We start from the raw sequence: 17,884 nt of genomic DNA on the forward strand, positions 1-17,884 counted from the left end.
ACCGCAGGCCTACTGCCATAACACATGCAGTTGGAGCACGCACTGAGAAAATTCGGGCTTTGACGTTGACCGGATGGTTAAATCCAACCTCCAGACGATCCTGAATAGCCACTGTTTTGTCAGAGAAAAAGAGAGTAAAATATCCAAGATGCCACTGATCGAAATGACCCGTAATAAACCCGAGAATGAAAGGTAATGTGGGACTTTTACGCAAGAGTTTTGGCCAGCTGTGTTAGCCAGCTCGCTCGCTCGCTCGAGGACTTGTTTTAGCTAGCTAAATATTGTACGATGAAATACAATGTAATATATATTCACCTGATTATTTTTGATAGGGTAATGGGGGTTAAGTCTGGAAAAAAACCTTCATTTCTGTCTTATCAAAAGTAATTAAATATCATATTAAAAAGCAAGCGAGCTATCCTTGGTAAGTTCAGTGGGTTCATGTTGTCAGTCACGGATTAGATTGATTGACAGGCTCGTTGCCAGGTAACAAGTGTTTGTCGCATTCATCGAATATTCGAGAACGTTTTCAAACTTTCTGTTCTAACGATTGTCAAAGCAAGTGTCTTTTAAATGATGCAAATATTCTTGTCAGTTCTGTTGTGAAGAGAATCAGTGGTTAATGTATAATAATAAAGAGCTCCATAACACCTCCTTTTATTACATATATTTCATGTAATTTGCGTACGTCTATCAATGCGCCATCGCAAAGCTCAGCAAGTGATTGACGGATTGGTGCTCGCGAGATAGCTAATATAAACATGCTAACTGTTAAAGTTCAAGAAATTCAGGTATTTGTTAATGTGTCACTGCTCTATTGTGATATTTTCAACATAATTTAGAGTTGTGATAAGTAGCTGAAATTTATACAATGTCTATATAAATCGGTTTCAAGGGACATTCATTAAAGCTAAGCTAATGGCTAAATGTAGCCTCGCCCATCCCCCTCTTGTTTGTGCATCGATCCTGCGTCATCGCCTTGCTGTATGGATCATGCAATGCAAAGGAATGTTCTTGCTTACTGCATGGCTATCAAGTGTGCTAGTTTGCCCCTATTTAAGGTTATCGAAGGGTGTCTTGGCTCAAAACTCGTCGAATCCTTATCATTCAACTAATATTACATAGGACCTCTATTATAAATCAGTATAGCCTTTGCTTCCTTAGAATAGCTCGTAACAAAGAAATGTTCATCATAGCAGCAAAACATCTGATTATTCTTCCTTGTAATGTAGTTTTAGGCTTGTCATGACTTGCACAGTGCAGCAGGTTTAGGGAGTGTTCATAACAAAACATCTGTAGTCTCCTTTATGGAATGAAGTTGCCCACCAGTTTGGTTATCTTTTGCCATTAATTAAGAAGTGCATCACAAATCCACATTTATTGGAGTGAAAATATGGGTGGATGTTTTGGCTTCCTGTATTTTTATTGCCTTTTCCCACCAATGGTTCCCTCAAAAGGTTTCCTGTCCCGGTAGTAACCTTTTAAATGTTGGGTATGTACATCAGTCTTCATTCATTCAGAGCAGCCAAAGTATTGGGGTCTGAAGGATCGTTTCTACAAAAACATTAAAATATTTCATAGAGTTCATCAGTCGAGGGCAATTGGAAAGGAATGTTTAAAGATCAACAGTTCATTTTTAAGCTGAATAACAGCAGTCCAGTTTTACCTATGTATGGGACATACAGTTGAAGTCAGAATTATACATACACCTTAGCCAAATACATTTTAACTCTGTTATTCACAATTCCTGACATTTAATCATAGAAAGCATTCCCTGTCTTAGGTCAGTTAGGATCACTACTTTATTTTAAGAATGTGAAATTTCTCAATAATTGTAGAGCTAATGATTTATTTCAGCTTTTATTTCTTTCATCACATTCCTAGTGGGTCAGAAGTTTACATACACTTTGTTAGTATTTGATAGCATTGCCTTTAAATTGTTTAACTTGGATCAAATGTTTTGGGTACTCTTCCACAAGCTTCTCACAATAAGTTGCTGAAATTTTGGCCCATTCCTCCAGACAGAACTGGTGTAACTGTGTCAGGTTTGTAGGCCTCCTTGCTCGCACACACTTTTTCAGTTCTGCCGACAGATTTTCTGTCAGATTGAGGTCAGGGCTTTGTGATGGCCACTCCAATACCTTGAATTTGTTGTCCTTAAGCCATTTTGCCACAACTTTGGGGTACGCTTGGGGTCATTGTCCATTTGGAAGACCCATTTGCGGCCAAGCTTTAACTTCCTGGCTGATGTCTTGATGTTGCTTCAATATCCACATAATTTTCCTTCCTCATGATGCCATCTATTTTGTGAAGTGCACCAGTCCCTCCTGCAGCAAAGCACCCACACAACATGCTGCTGCCACCCCCATGCTTCACGGTTGGGATGGTGTTCTTTTTCCTCCAAACTTAATGATGGTCATTATGGCCAAACAATTACATTTTTGTTTCATCAGACCAGAGGACATTTCTCCAAAAAGTAAGATATAGGTCTCGTTTTACTGTGGATAGAGATACTTGTCTTCCTGTTTCTTCCAGCATTTTCACAAGGTCCTCTGCTGTTGTTCTGGGATTGATTTGCACTTTTTGCATCAACCTACGTTCATCTCTAGGAGACAGAATGAGTCTCCTTCCTGAGTGGTATGATGGCTGCGTGGTCCCGTGGTGTTTATACTTGCGTACTATTGTTTGTACAGATGAATGTGGTACCTTCAGGCATTTGGAAATTGCTCCCAAGGATGAACCAGACTTGTGGAGGTCCACATTTTTTTTTCCTAGGCTAATTTCTTTTGATTTTCCCATGATGTCAAGCAAAGAGGCACTGAGTTTGAAGGTAGGCCTTAAAATACATCCACAGGTACGTCTCCAATTCAGTACACCTCCTATTAGAAGCTAATTGGCTAAAGGCTTGACATAAATTTCTGGAGTTTTCCAAGCTGCTTAAAGGCACAGTTAACTTGACACACTGAAATTGTGATATAGTCAATTAAAAGTGAAACAATCTGTCTGTAAACAGTTGTTGGAAAAATTACTTGTCATGCACAAAGTAGATGTCCTTATTGACTTGCCAAAACTATAGTTCACTAATATTAAATCTGGGGGGCGGTTAAAATTTGTTTTAATGACTTCAACATAAGTGTATGTAAACTTCTGACTTCAACGGTAGGAGGCCTTTTGATAGATCAAAAAATAGTATATGGGGGTTCAGGGGTGTCTCCTGAAAATAAATGTATAAAATAAGTCTGAATGGACCATTTTTATATACTCCTTAAAGTGACGACGTACTAACACAAATATTTTACCTAACTTTGTGTGTATGAGATATAGATAGATATACATGTATAGGCTGACTATGAAATAATGGAAAATTTCTCAACAGCAGAGAACTCTATTAGGATAACTAGTAATTTCAAAGTTTTGGTTGTCTTTATTTGCCATCCATGCCAGAGATGACATCTTTTGATTAATTTTCACATAATTTGAAGCTAAATTTAGACTGAGGAAAAAACATTATAGGTGCCACGTTAAATTGTCCTGTCACAAACCTGGCTTAGCTGAACTATTGGAGTCGTATATCAGACAGATGAAGATGGTTCACTTTGCTTCATTATTTTCTGCAGTTTTAGGCGGAAGATGCTAGTATCCAACTATATTGCTGCTCACCGTGTCTGCATTGCACTTCGCTTTTAACATCCACTTGGTAACTCCCCAAAGCACTTCCCCTTAGAGGAATCCCCACCGCCATTTTGGAAGTCTGTTCCACTTCCTTAAGCGAGGGAAGTTTCTGTTGACAGACCCTCAACCCCTCGATTTTGACTGAGGGAGTGAGTCTACTCTGTACGCTTCAGGCAGCTCCATATCCCACAATGCAACTCGATTGTGATGTAACAGCAGATTGCACTTCATAAACCCCACCCCCACACAACTCTAATGTATGATGGAAGTGGTGTTAGGTCAATTAAGCAGTTTAGAAAAGTTTTATTGAGATTTAACAGCATAATACTTGTAGCTACCTTAAACTGTTTATCACACAGTTATAGCCTATGTGTTCATTGTTATATTAACATTTTTGTTTGTGTAAATCTTGATTAATCCTTTCTAACAATGAATTCTAATCAATTTTTTTTTTTTTTTTTTTAAATATATATGAGATTTATACATAAGCTTCTGAAATCAATCTCCGAAAATGTTTTCTCGGGTGCAAAAATCACTAAATAATTCCAAAAATTTTCATCAGCCTTCAACATGCTCCAACTGATCAAGGGTTAAGGGTGTCCCAGTTAAACCCCTTACACGTCTTCCGCCAGTAGTGGACACTCGCGTAGCGTAAGCAGTGACATACATCCGAGTCCATGAGACGGAGTGAAGTTTGCGAGGGAAGGGGATACAAACTTGAAATGGAGCGCAGCCTGTGTCTCCACTACTGTTGTTAAAATAACCGCGCCTGCAACTCTAATTATCAAGGTTTACACCTTATGTCTATAGCAGGGAGAGAGAGAGGCAATGTGTGTGGAGCGGGAATGAAGCGCGTTCGGCGGTAGAGAAACATTTTAATTGGCGTGGTGTGTACAGCGCTGTAATTTTGATACTTAAACTGTAGAAACGGTAAGATGGGGCAACCGTTGTCATGATGTCTCGTGGTCCGGATGAAACCAAGCTGGGGTCCGGACCGTAGTCCGCTAATTGGTGACCGCTGCTCTACAGTTATTTTGGAGAAAGAATCGTCATTGGCTAGTAAATTTGTTTTTACTCTCCATACTTTTAACGACATGCAAGCGTAATGCAACTGAAAAATGTATTAAGCAAACAAAGAAAGGGGGCCTCTTCATATACAGTATATGACTTCACGCAGTATAGTATGTAATATTGTACTTCATTTTATATTTTGCCTTATTTTAATCGTATTAACTTTTTTCTTAAAATGTAGAAATTTAACATTCTATCAATTTATGATGTCATGAAATTGCTTTTTTAATAATACAAGCTGTTGTCACTGTTTGAAATTTCATACACTTATCAAAATATTCACAAGGTATAGTAACCTAATAATTAATGTTATTTTGGCCCTTTTTTGGGGGGGGGGGGACTCAGCCAACCTGTATAGCTATTCTTATATAATTTTTTAATATTATATTATGCAATAGTCAAATACAGTATTTCTGCCTTATTCTTTACACTTTAACACATTATTTTAAGGCTCTCCGATTAAACCACAAGCCCTTATTTCTCATGAAGGAAGAATTATTTCTTCATGTTTCTCGAATTTTAACATCTCCACAGAAATTGAGTAGGTAGTCATCTCTGTGTCACTGTGCGTCATTAACACTGCGTGGTTTAACCCACAGTGACAAGTAATATTTGTCTTTACATGGTTGTTAAATTAACCCTGTAAAGCCTGACATGAGAAAATTGTCTGAATTTGTTTTTTGACATTTAAACCATTTTTAGTACCATTAGACAAAAAAATAAAAAGAAATCATAGTCCTGAGGCCCAGCAATTTGTTTTTGTATAGGACATCTGTTAAAGTTTTTCTTAGCCCATACATGTTACAGTGGTAAATCATGGGGTATTATCAGAGGACTCCCTGGGCTTTTCAGGGATCACAAATGTTTGAGAGTTTGGCCATGACAACTTCCTTTCCTTGGTCTATAAATATGGATTGAAATGTATCACAGTTCATTTCAGGACATCGAATACAATATGAATAAAAGATATATATATATATATATTCAATAAACAATTTTTATCATATGTATTTTATGCACAAACACTATATTGACATTTATAAAAGGGAAATTTGTAAAACTTTTTCGCTGGGTCTCAGGAACTCATGGTAAGATGACATCATAATAGCTTGTAATGTAAAATAATGAGATCTTTATAATGACCGAGCAGGGTGCATATACTGTATGAATATACACATATTAGTTCACACTTTAAATATATCTTCTAAAATGTATATGTCCGAATTTTCACTTTTTTTGGTTTGGTTTTTGTAGTTAGCATGGATGGAATGTTATGGTGATTGAGAGAGATACCTCAAAAGCCTCTTGAATCATATATGATACATGTAATTCAACATGCTTTTTCAATAAAATAATATACAAAATTTTAACCAAGCATAAGTTGCTTTATATACAGCAAATACTTATTTTAAAATATCAGTAACATCAATCATTACTGTCACTTTTACTTTATTAAAATAATCTGTCATTTATCCCAACAGATGTATTTGTTTTTTGCGGAAGTCCGCTACCATTTTAAATAGATCGATATAAACATTGAAACCAATGTTTTTCACAAATAACCACTAGATGGGGCCAAAAACAAGTGTAATTTACCATAGTTTTATTTTTCCAGCTTGAACAGAGTGAGACAGGAACCGTCAAACGTTGTGTATCATTTGATACATACGGCGTTATAGGGTTAAAGTGAAACCGGAGCGCTTTGCGTTGAAAGTTGAATCAGTTTAAATCTTGTTTAAATTTTCGCGGGAGTTTGGCGCGAGCCTCTGTAGACAGCGCGCACATCATAGTGCTTGAAAAGCGGTTAATCTCCATGCGCTCTCAAGAGAGCTGCTCATGAGATGGCATGCAAGGAAAAACGAGGCTGAATCAAGCTTCTTAATCGCCTGCTTTTTATTCAGTAAAAGAATCGCGGTTCTTTGATACTAAACTCAATCACCGGTGAGTGAAATGTTAGTATTTACTAGCCAGTGGCTTATAATGGACATATTGTAGTCGCAAAGCATGAAATTTACTCGCATGTGCAAGTGAATTACTTGCAATGTAGAGGACTTTATTTTAACATGGGGTGCGTCATGAAAGTACCCATAGAAACAAGCAAACAAACATTCGCAGAAGCACATGTTGGCCTATATGCCCAATTTACCCCTCAGTTTAATAGATCTGTTTTGTTTGTGAAATTCTGGGAAAATGTTGGGTTTCTCCAACTAGGGGTGATATGATGAATTGTCTGTTCCAAACTATTTTTTCTAGACACTAATGCAATTTTATTTACTCAGTTTCATAAGGTGAAATTCTTGAAGGGGGTGGAGTGCATGAGATGAGAGTAGTGCAGCGTTGTATTTTATTATTATTTAATTAAAAAAAATGCAGGGAACTATGTCATGCGGTGACATGCCATGCTTTCTTATTGTACCTCCACACAATCTGCTGATAACTTCTCAGCATTCTGGAACCAGCTGAAAACATCTGTTCCACGAGCACTTAAACAATCCACACTAAATGCACTTATTTAACAATAAAAATAAATCCGTCTGTCTCTTTCTTCTGTGCTAGCTAGGGCTGGGAACCGAGAACTGGTTCTTGTTCAGAACTGGTTTCATTCTTTAAAAAATACCAGAATCGTATGATCTTTATGACTATCTGTTCCATTAATGGTTCTCCTGCGTGCAATTTTCCGCTGTCCTGAAATACTCTTTCCAGCAGCACATTTCTGCAGCAGCGCTGCCCTCTACTGACTCTTCAGCGTTAAACAAACAACTCTACCTGTGTATTTCATTCAGATTGAACGAGTCTCGAGCCGGCTCTTTTGATCTACAGAGCTAAACATACAGCACTGCCATTTATAGTCCGATATACAAGTAGTCTTATACTGATGTGAAAGTTATAAATATCCAACTTGGAAATTAAATAAGAATTGAAGTTTCACAAGCCTGAAGTACAACATTAGGCTACAAAACACAGTCTAAACTGTCTCTAGAACTGTTCCTGTTTATTTAATGATGACCTGTGTCTCTATTAAATCAAGCAGTGCAGTTACTGACTGACTGTTCATATGACAATGTGTAATTAAAGATACAAGTTTTGTTGTAATAAGTTGAATTTTATAAATGAAGTAATGAAATATGCCATCACATTTTTTGTTGGTTTAGATTTATTTAAAATATAGTTAGGATCTATTATTGGATTGTAGTTATGTCTCTAAAGTCTGCAAACACACCTTTTACAAGAATTGTATTAAATTTATTTCTTATTTGTTAAATCTGCTCTGTAGAAATCTGAAATGATCTCTTTCAAGACAACACAGGGTTGTAAATACAATAAGAATAGCTTTTCTCATTTCCAAATAATTATTAAAAAAAAATATGACTGGATTATAAAAGAATGACTGGAATCAGTACTGGAACTGGCAACATAAAATTTCTTATGATTCCCAGCCCTAGTGCTAGCATTTAAACTACTCCAGCCACTTTGAGAACTTGGCAGTGCGATACTGAAGATATTGTTTCCTTTTTATTTTTTTTTTTTTTATGACAAATTCCTTATGTTTCTCATTTGTAAGTTGCAATGGATAAAAGCGTCTGCTAAATGACAATGTAAGTTTTATTCTTTCCTTACTATGATGGACAAAAACAGAGGCTACAGAATTTTAATTGCAAGTGAGTGTCCAAAAGTAATACAGTCCTAGATGCAGTTTTTTTTCAACCAAAATCCAAAACCAGAAAAGGGAAAAAAAAATAAAATAAATCAAGAATTGGTGTATAATGCGGGTGTTTTAAATATAAACACGCCGGGGACTCTTATTTTGAAATGAAGAGACTTTGCCCTGTTACAATGCTCTATATTATGAATGAACCAAGTATTAAACAACTGAAGCTTTTCATAGCCTACATATTCACCAGATGAAGGGTTTTGTATGTGTTTTACCAGATGAGGTTTAATGAGGAAAAAGGTTTTATTATTAATCATAAGATATGAAGTTGGAGACACTATGGGGGTGCTGACAGGGCACATGTCCTTGCTTCAATTTTGAACACTTATCTCCTCAAAATAACAAAATCTGCATTGAAGTGAGGATCATTTTTATTTTATCAATATTGTCAATGATGACAGATTTAGCCCCCGTTTACACCTGGTATTAAGATGCACTTTTGGTGGGGGCCTGGGTAGCTCAGCAAGACGCTGACTAGCACCCCTGGAGTCGCGAGTTCGAATCCAGGGCGTGCTGAGCGACTCCAGCCAGGTCTCCCAAGCAACCAAATTGGCCTGGTTGCTAGGGGGGGTAGAGTCACATGGGGTAACCTCCTCATGGTTGCTATAATGTGGTTCACTTTCGGTGGGGCACATGGTGAGTTGTGCGTGGATGCCGTGGAGAATAGCGTGAAGCCTCCATACGCGCTACGTCTCCAACGTAACGCGCTCAAGCCACATGATAAAATGCACTGACTGACTGTCTCGGACACGGAGGAAATTGATTCGTCCCCCGCATTGGGAATTGGGCATTCCAAATTAGGGAGAAAAAGGGTAAGGGAAAAAAAAAAGTGGTTTAATATTGTCCTGTCTGTGTAATAAGTGTGTCATGTGTTTGCAGTTCCCATCGCTGCAGTAACCTGTGTCCGGGGCCTCTGTGGTGTTCCTGATGTCCCTCTCCCACCCCTGAAGATCCCAGGTGGGCGAGGGAATGATCAGCGGGATCACAGTCTTTCAGCTAAGCTTCTCTATTCTGTAAGTATAGAGCTTGGGGTAGCCTGTGTTTCACGTCACATGAAAATCATGGAAATACATTTCTTTAGCCCTGGTCATAAGGGAATAAAGATTATATTCTGTAACACTTTGTTTTAATGTGTCCATGTAACACATTATTATAATGAATTACGATCACAAGGACTTGTCCAATGTCTTCTGAGTTTATCCTACATTGAGATAACATGCAAGATTTATGCTGTTAGACTTATCTCATGGAGCAAGGGTCACCATCTCCTTACTGTAGTCAGGACATTGTTGAAAATAATTAACTGGTAGACTAAGCCAAATTTATGAGAGAGGAAAAAAATGCTCTGAAAAGTTAAGCGTATTTCACGACGTGCAGTCTAATATGACAGCTGTTCGGTAAAGAACGTCAACCAATAGCCAAAAAAAGTATCTATAGGATAGAAAAAAAAAATAGGCCTGTGATGTAGCCTACAATAAAACTAATGTATTCTAAACATGATGTGCACACAGAATAAAAGATAGTTTAACCCATTCAGCAGTCAGCACATTGTTGGAAATAGCCTTCTTAATCAGCAGATTAAAAAATTGCATACCTAGTCTAAAACAGTTATTTTCTAGGCTACTTACTCAAAGCATAATTTTTTTGGATGAGCAAAATGAACCCATCGACATGGTCCAGTGAAAGACGGGACTTGATTCACCTGAGGCGTTTATCCTGCGCTTGGAAAAAGCCCGTTCAGTGGAAAAATAATGTACAAGCATGCACAGATTTAAAGAAGACTCAAATGTGGAAACATCCATAGGGACTCTCAGACGTTTGGAAAGCCGATTCCCGCACCACCACCGAAATGATTTCATTACTACTTTGCTGAGTTTGCTTGTCTAGCGAGAGGACATTTTCCTGCGCGTGCCGCGAGTGAGGAAAGAAGCATATTTTTTTATAATATTTGTTGTATTTTATTTAAAATGTAACATTAATATGACAGTAATTTAAGTGCAGCATCTGTAAAAATATAAAGCCAAACGTAAATGTGTAAAAAAAATTATGATCAGTTTAATGGGGGGAATATTAACCGACTAGTAATTCCAGTGTCGACTAGCAGGATCAGAACCTCACACATCCCTATATTAAATTGCTTCACTTTCCATATTTAAAGGATATGGACAATCACGTGGTTTTAACAAAATAAAGTAAAATACAATAGAAGGGTCACACTTTTTTTTATGGTGTTCATGTTATGTGTAATTGCCTAATTAGTGAGTAATACTAAAGTACATGTACTTGCTTGTACTTGTACTGTTGTTGTTACCATTATTACATATTAAACTAATCACCAGTGAGAATTGAGATAGGATATGCCACATCATCTGATATCTTCTGTTAGTGATTTGAATGGCTTGCACTCAGTGCTACATTTAGTTTTTTTTTTCCAAATGGCTGTACAACAGTCATAGATGGGGTGTGAAATGCATATTACTGTTTTGTCTTATCTTTGTAGGATGCTCAGTTACTGGTTCTTGAGGAAGCTCCTCAGCTGAACAGCCGTGTACGTTTTTTGCTATTTGAGCGTCGCTGCTCTGTGAGCAAACTCTTAGCCTGGAGGGGGGCACTGAAAGGGGCGAACCTTTACATCGAAATCCCCCCTGGTGTCCTCCCAGAAGGGAGCAAAGACAGGTTTGTCCATTTCTGTTCTATTCTTCTAATAGCCTACTTGTTTTATCAGGTTTTGTTTTTGTTGTGGAAAAAGTTGTATTTGGTTCAAACATGTTTCATGTGGTGGATTCATATTCAGATGTTACATTAACTCGCTCATCGCCCGTCCTGTTCTTTCGCAACAGTTTTTCACTTTTGCTGGAATTTGCAGAGGAGAAACTACAGGTTGATCACATTTTCATCTGCTTCCATAAGAGCCGAGATGACCGAGGTGAGGCTCATTTCAGTTCTTCCTGTGATTATGCCTTTTTATTCTGACTATCGTTAATGTCAGTCTTTACCTTACTGTCTCCAGCTTCGTTGCTGAGGACGTTCAGTTTCATGGGCTTTGAGATTGTGAGACCAGGTCACCCCCTCGTCCCAACCCGCCCCGACGCTTTCTTCATGGCTTACAGCATCGAAAGAGACTCCGAAAATGATGATTAAAGATTACCAATCACATCATTGCTTCTGATATTTAAGCTGTATCTCACCCAACATTGTCACCATTAGAGTATGAATGTGTCAAATTGACTTTGCTGTTAATTTCTACGTTGTAGTTCTTGTAGGGGTTGTGCTGTATTTTGAGTCCTATTTGCACTAGTGTAAACCAAATTTTCACAGTGACCGTTACTTGCAAACCATTACCACTGGCGTTTATCTCCAAAAGCAATTGGTTTCTTTGTTTATTCCCCCTCTGCCATTCCCACAAAGTGATCATTTTTAAAGACCACCCCCCAGGCAACAAAGTATATAGAATTATGGTTTTCATTGCTGGTATGTTGATTTTCTGTTTCCTTCTGTTTTCAAGTTGTTTGTTTCTTAATGTGTGCATGAATCTTGAAGTATTTTTTTAATTACTACTTCAATAGAATCTATCTGCATGTGTGCAGAATAAAAAATGCTCACCTTACACCTTTGTTTTGCTACCTTTTTTCCACTTCCGTGTGCATGGTGTAATTTTACATTATGTATCTTGTGCTTATCTAACTGGATTTTCAGAACTCTTTATATCGCTCTTCTGACCCCTTAGGATGTGTTGTAATGGCCATTTTCCAAGAAGTGTATCAAGCTCTTCAAGGTTGACCTCCAACAATTAGCAGATTTTGTAATCTGTAGTTTATATTGGTTTGTACTGTAAATGAGTAACTGATGTCTGTGACAATGAAGATAGAAGAAAGTTGCAAACTTAATGTGCATAAATTATTTTATTTGTATATATTGTCAAGAAGCACAAGGGAAAGGGCTGTGGTGAAAAGAGTAGTGATTTGTTTGAACATTTTCAAGTGATTTTAAGTTTTAGTTGAGGGCATGTAATGCTGAGAAGTATATGATCAGTACATAATGGAAAGTGAATTACAAATATTGGTGTGTAGGACAGGATGATTTCTTTATCAAAACTGTTAAAGCCATATGGCTGAGAATTATATATACATTTTTTTTTTTTTTTTTTTTTTTTTTTATACAGGGAACTCTTACAGTCCATTGGGCTACCTTCTCAGCCAGTTGCAATTAAGGTAATTTAACAATATTTGTGTTTTTATCTAAGCTAGTCTAACAAAGTCGTGAAGGCCCATTTGTGCAATAACAGTACACAAAGTCTCAGAGTTTGTGAAGGATAGGTATTGCAGACAGAGATAGTCTTCCCAGTCCAAGCTATGGTGATTGTGAAACAGCCCCTTCTCTGCAAGCTTGAGAACCAAAAGAGATCGCTTGAGGAGCAGCCAATTAGAAAGTGCAGTACTCTCTAGTTGTTTTTTCTGGAAGAGTCTCTTTCGTGGACCCCAAAGCAAGACCTGGAGGACACCTGACACATCGGCCATTAGTAGCCCTGGTTTCTCAGATGTAAGATGGGTGACCAGCCACAGCAAACCTTGAATGTAAGGAGAGTCTTGTGGTGCTTTCCACACTGACGACCCACTGTCGGTAAGATGCAGACAGTTCTTCAGCAAATTCCCCAACTGGAACTCCAGGGAAGTTGTTGCTTGAAAGACCTCATCATCCACATGGCTGTTCAGCACCACACGAGGGGTGCCCCACTTCTCCCATAGGGTTTGACACATCTCACCTTTCAAATTCTCCTTGTCTAGTTTCTCCTTGGGTATTGAGATCTTCTCATTCATGTCCCTTCCCTTCTTAATCTCTGTTGGGTTTTCCCTACATTCAACCAACTTGATACTAGGCCACACTAACATAACACTCTGTGGTTTCAGTTCCCTGTGAATGACATTATAACATCCTAAGTGCTGAAGTCCTAGTACCAACTGGAGGACAATAAGACAAAGCCTCCTTTCATAAACCTCAGGATGAGTCCAGTGTAACGTGTGTCCATCCTCAACAAAGTCCTCCAGTGTTGCCAGCGGAAAGTCTCTTACTATAGTCACACTGACACCTTTCATCAAAAGAGAGACAACCGTTTGCTGTTGGCATACCTCTGTGCCGCTCCCTTGTGATGACTCTGGTGTTGTCTGAGCAGTCTCTGATTGTGAGGCATAAGTTTGATCCATAAATGTGCTTTGAGGGAAATGGACCACATCTTGTTCTATATTTGGATGCAGCATGGGTGTAGAGCAGTCTGATTCGGAATTCCCTTTGTGAACCTGCAAAAACATTAAGTGTGTCTTTATACATGTTTTCTTTGATTCTGTTAGTTAATAAAGGGTCTATTCCAAAACCTAGTGAGCGGCCTCCGGAGGCAGTATTTTATGGCATTATAGGTGCGCTTCTGATGTGCAGGCTAATCCCAAAAGTTGGTCTCTTAGTTATGCTACCTCCTAAAATACGTAATTTTGGCCAAATTCTAAGGTAGCATCAGGAAGGCAAGACCAGAATGCACTGTAATGATTCTCTGAAAAATAAATCCAAGATGGTGGATGAAACATGACAAATTTTGATAAAAAAAAAAATACTTATAATCTATTAAAAAATAAATGTACAAAATTTAAAATCAAACTATTTCACCAAAAATGTGTGTGCTTTGTACATTTATGCTCATTAGAGTATCGCTTTATTCCTCTCATGTCACCTGTATTTAAATCAATTGTAAGTTAAGTTTTCAATGTGCTGAGTGTGAAGGCCAAAATACACTTCGGTTTTCTGCGTGGTGTCTCACTTGCAGTGTGAGTGACGCACATTTCGTCAGCACAGTAAGCACTGACTGCCTGTGTGCGATCTGGTTTTCTTAGACACGCAGACAGTCCACATCTTTGCGCGGCGTTGGCACTTGTGCCTGGCATTGACTGCTTAGAGTATCACAAAGCAGTCATAGTGTGAATGCGTCAAACACGTGCTTATGGGCTCATGGTCAAAAGAGTATACTTTGAAAGGCTTAAGGCCAAAGTATACTTCAGTTTTCCGCATGCTGGTACATCTCTCGCACAGTGCGCATGACGCAAGTTGCGCCATCAGCAGAGTACGCATGGACTTTCAACACACAGCCTAGTTTTTCTAGACATGGACTATCTGCATCTTTGCCGTTGACTCTGCTGAAAGAGTATCACAAAATAGTCATACTCCCCAGGCGTCAAATGCATCCATATGGGCTCACAGTCAAAAGAGTATACTTTGAAAGGCTGAGCTCTCAGCCGAGTCCGTTGCTAGTAAAGGGCAGGGTCTAAGGCGATGTGGGGGGGAGGGGGATGTTGGATGTGAACGTTCCTGTCTCCGTCGGTAGTGATCGCATTCCAGGGCCCCTGTGAGATAGCGATCTCCCCCGGGGTAGCCATGCCGGGAGGACCGCATCGGTTGCACCGGGGGGTGGGGGCAGCTGAAGTGATCGCCACGAGGCCCCCCTGAAGCGCAGGGCCTGGAGCAGCTGCACCGGTCGCACCACCCTAAGGACAGCCCTGCACTCAACCGTTCGTGAGACGAAATGGCATGCATACAAACAAAGTCTATCCAAGCCTTTAGAACACAATTTGAATATCACTTGGAGTTGCTGCTTGTGTACAGCGATTCAAATAGGTCTCTTTTAAGGCTATATTTCAGTTAAGATGATGCCATAGAAGGCAGTTGCCTATGTAGGAAGTGAGGCAGCTCAATGAATTTGGGAACAGATCCATAGGCATGTAGGATTTGAATGGTGTCAAAGTCCTTTACCCTGAAACTTTTTGCATGTGCCTTACAAAACCGTTGTGACTAAAAAGCTATTAAATCAGCGAAGCACATGCTAAACTGCTGGTGCTGTTTCTCAACACCTGACTTAATGGAGGAAGTGTGGTTTGAGGGTTTTATACTGTGAGCTGGTGTTGCCTTATAAGGGTGTGCATTCTGTTTGTGGTTTAGGGGCTCAGCCTGGGAAAGTGTTCATGGCCCACTTAAAGCTGTGGATTGAAACTCCTTGTGTATTATTACTTACATATACACAAACAATTGCCACATTTAATTACTAGATTAATTGTGCAATGTATCTTGTGCAGTGTTTCTTTTCTTATAGTAGTGGTGATGTTATTACCCTTGCTGAAAACAGCCTTCCATGAATCTTCGGACAATGCACCAAGAAAATATCCCTCTTAGTCCACTGTTGCCCACACAATAGAAAGTCATTAGGCTGAGATGTCTTCGCTTTCTCCATTTCCTGCTCATTTAGATAGACGTTCATTTCAGTGTTCTGCAATGTTTTCCTCAGGAACTGAAGATAACACTTTTCAATCCCCACAGAAACTTGCTCATGGCTTCGGAAGCTTCTGAAGAATCCGTAAAGCTGTTCATCTGGTGTATCAAAGGTCACCTGGTGCATGGACTGAGCTTGATGTTGCTCCTCTTTGTCCTCCTCTTTTAGTATCAGTGTGCCTTGTAATGGTGTTATCATGTAGAGGGGATTTTCATAGTTAGAGGTGTTATCTTGGTAAGGTGGGTCAAGAACATCCGTTGGGAGCGATAGGGTTCTCGTCAGAGTCTTTTTTGGTATTGGAGGAGGAGTTTGGTCTGAGAAGAATCTCGCCTGGTGTTGTTCTAAGCAACAGGACAGATGGCAAACATTATTTTGCATTTGCACGTACACATGCATACTCAGATTTGGTGCATCACTGCAAGAGAATGTCATGTCATTGAACAATTCAATTAAATTCAGTGGAAACTGCCTCGGTTCCTATAGTGTCGTGAGACATTGACTCTGTGTGGTTAGGCTGTCTAACTAGTGGCTTGCCATTTGGTCTCAGGTGCTACTTCTCTAATATATTTTCTTGTATAAAAAGAAGTAAAGTGTAAAAGAACAAAACCAAAATGGGGAAGGCAATGAATGTGAAAGATTACAGCATGCAGTTCTCACGTTATTAAGATCCTCATCACTTGCTGTAAAAACTAACTTGCTGTATTGATCTTTTCAAATACTCCCATAAAGTACTTACCATAGCGATGATGTATAGGACAGTGGGCTGCATTACAGTCCGTAGGTGTGTTGAACACCTCCGTAAACGGAGACAAAGGGGTCTGTGGTCCGGACGAGTGTAGATCTCCTACCTTTAACTCTAGATCCTGAATGGAGCTTGAGCTGGAGGACTTGCTCCTAAACATGTGCACATACAAATTCAAGAGGTCAAGCAAAATATAACACTGAAACATGGTATTGGGCCAATACTCCTTTCACTTTGCTAAGCGAATGCTAATTTTTGTGAAATGAGGTTTCCTGCATGACAGCTCATGTGTGGAGATGCAGCACTAGCATGCCTTACCTGCGCTGTTTGATGGGCAGTGAAGGTGGTGGCATCACTCCTGAGGCTCCAAGGAGCGCGTATTCTGTTACCTGGTGCATGTTCTTTTAGCATGTGCCAGTGTGAGCCTTGGTGAATGTATTTCACCCTCCTCCAACTGTCAGTTCCTGTAGTTTCTTCCTATGAGTTAGCACACGTTATCTCGCTCTCACTTTCTCTCAGTCTCTTGCTGTTTCTCTCTCGCACATTGCCTCAGCATTATCTTACATCTGAGGTTGGCAGCGGAAAAGTTATGTGCACTTTTTGCACATCTGTTCACTGTACTACACAACTTTGAAATAATTTTTTGTAAGTTCTAGTTCCACTTACTGTTTTCCAATGATATGTTTATTTGTTACTACACTCATGCAATAAGATGATTGATTCAAAACATGAATCTATAGGGTTATTCCTATCAAGCTTTTATTTATAGGAGAGAGACACATTTTATGTTTTATTATTGTTTCATATTTTTATCTAGAGGACATGAAGGTCCCCCTTGAATGTTTTACTGTCCAGTCTTTTCCTTTTTCCCATTTGTCTGGTGCCCCTAAACTTGGATATGTTGCATGTTGCCCCTTGAACAAAACAGGATTGCACTTTATGATGTTTCTCAATATGTTTTTTTTTTTAAAGAAAGTTTTTAATGTCATAGTTCAGTCACTAGAGGATGCTGTTGTCCCTCTATGCACAATAAGCAACCACATGGAAAGCTCAGAGAGGCTCTTATTGAAATTCATTTTATGAAGATTTGATTTAGTTCAGTATGGCTGGACTTCAGTTTACTCAGTTCAGTTGGACTGAACTTTTCATACAGCACATTTAACACTGCAAATAATTGCAATGAAGTTTTACCAAGTGGAAGACCTATAACCCTTACTGAGCAAGAAAACCTCCCTACTTGAAAGGATAAACCACAGAGGAAGTTGTTCAGTATATTTTAAGTGAGTCTATTTGTTCATTTTGTTTGCTGTTTGTATTTTTGAATGGTGCATAATAACGAAGGTGTGGTTACATTACATGCAATTAAATATATGATACATGC

At 38.9% G+C, this 17,884-nt stretch overlaps 2 protein-coding genes across 2 annotated transcripts; one reads left to right on the top strand and one right to left on the bottom strand.

The window, feature by feature from the left end:
* On the top strand, window positions 1-12,062 carry LOC127439317 (ornithine decarboxylase antizyme 1-like). The gene is given in 6 exon segments (XM_051695593.1): window positions 1-192; window positions 9,335-9,380; window positions 9,382-9,468; window positions 10,956-11,131; window positions 11,296-11,381; window positions 11,466-12,062. Coding segments are annotated over 6 exon segments (645 nt in total). The 5' UTR covers window positions 1-73; the 3' UTR covers window positions 11,597-12,062.
* A 280-nt stretch (window positions 12,063-12,342) lies between these two features.
* Window positions 12,343-17,861, bottom strand: LOC127439291 (inactive tyrosine-protein kinase PEAK1-like). The gene is made up of 4 exons (XM_051695530.1): window positions 16,822-17,861; window positions 16,498-16,655; window positions 15,603-16,102; window positions 12,343-13,749 (listed from the first exon to the last, which is right to left on the bottom strand). The coding sequence occupies exons 1-4, from the start codon at window positions 16,899-16,901 to the stop codon at window positions 12,694-12,696; spliced, it is 1,794 nt and encodes a 597-aa protein (XP_051551490.1). The 5' UTR covers window positions 16,902-17,861; the 3' UTR covers window positions 12,343-12,693.
* Between the last annotated feature and the right edge of the window lie 23 nt (window positions 17,862-17,884).

The sequence above is a fragment of the Myxocyprinus asiaticus genome, chromosome 50, assembly GCF_019703515.2.
Source record: "Myxocyprinus asiaticus isolate MX2 ecotype Aquarium Trade chromosome 50, UBuf_Myxa_2, whole genome shotgun sequence".
NCBI lineage: Eukaryota > Metazoa > Chordata > Actinopteri > Cypriniformes > Catostomidae > Myxocyprinus > Myxocyprinus asiaticus.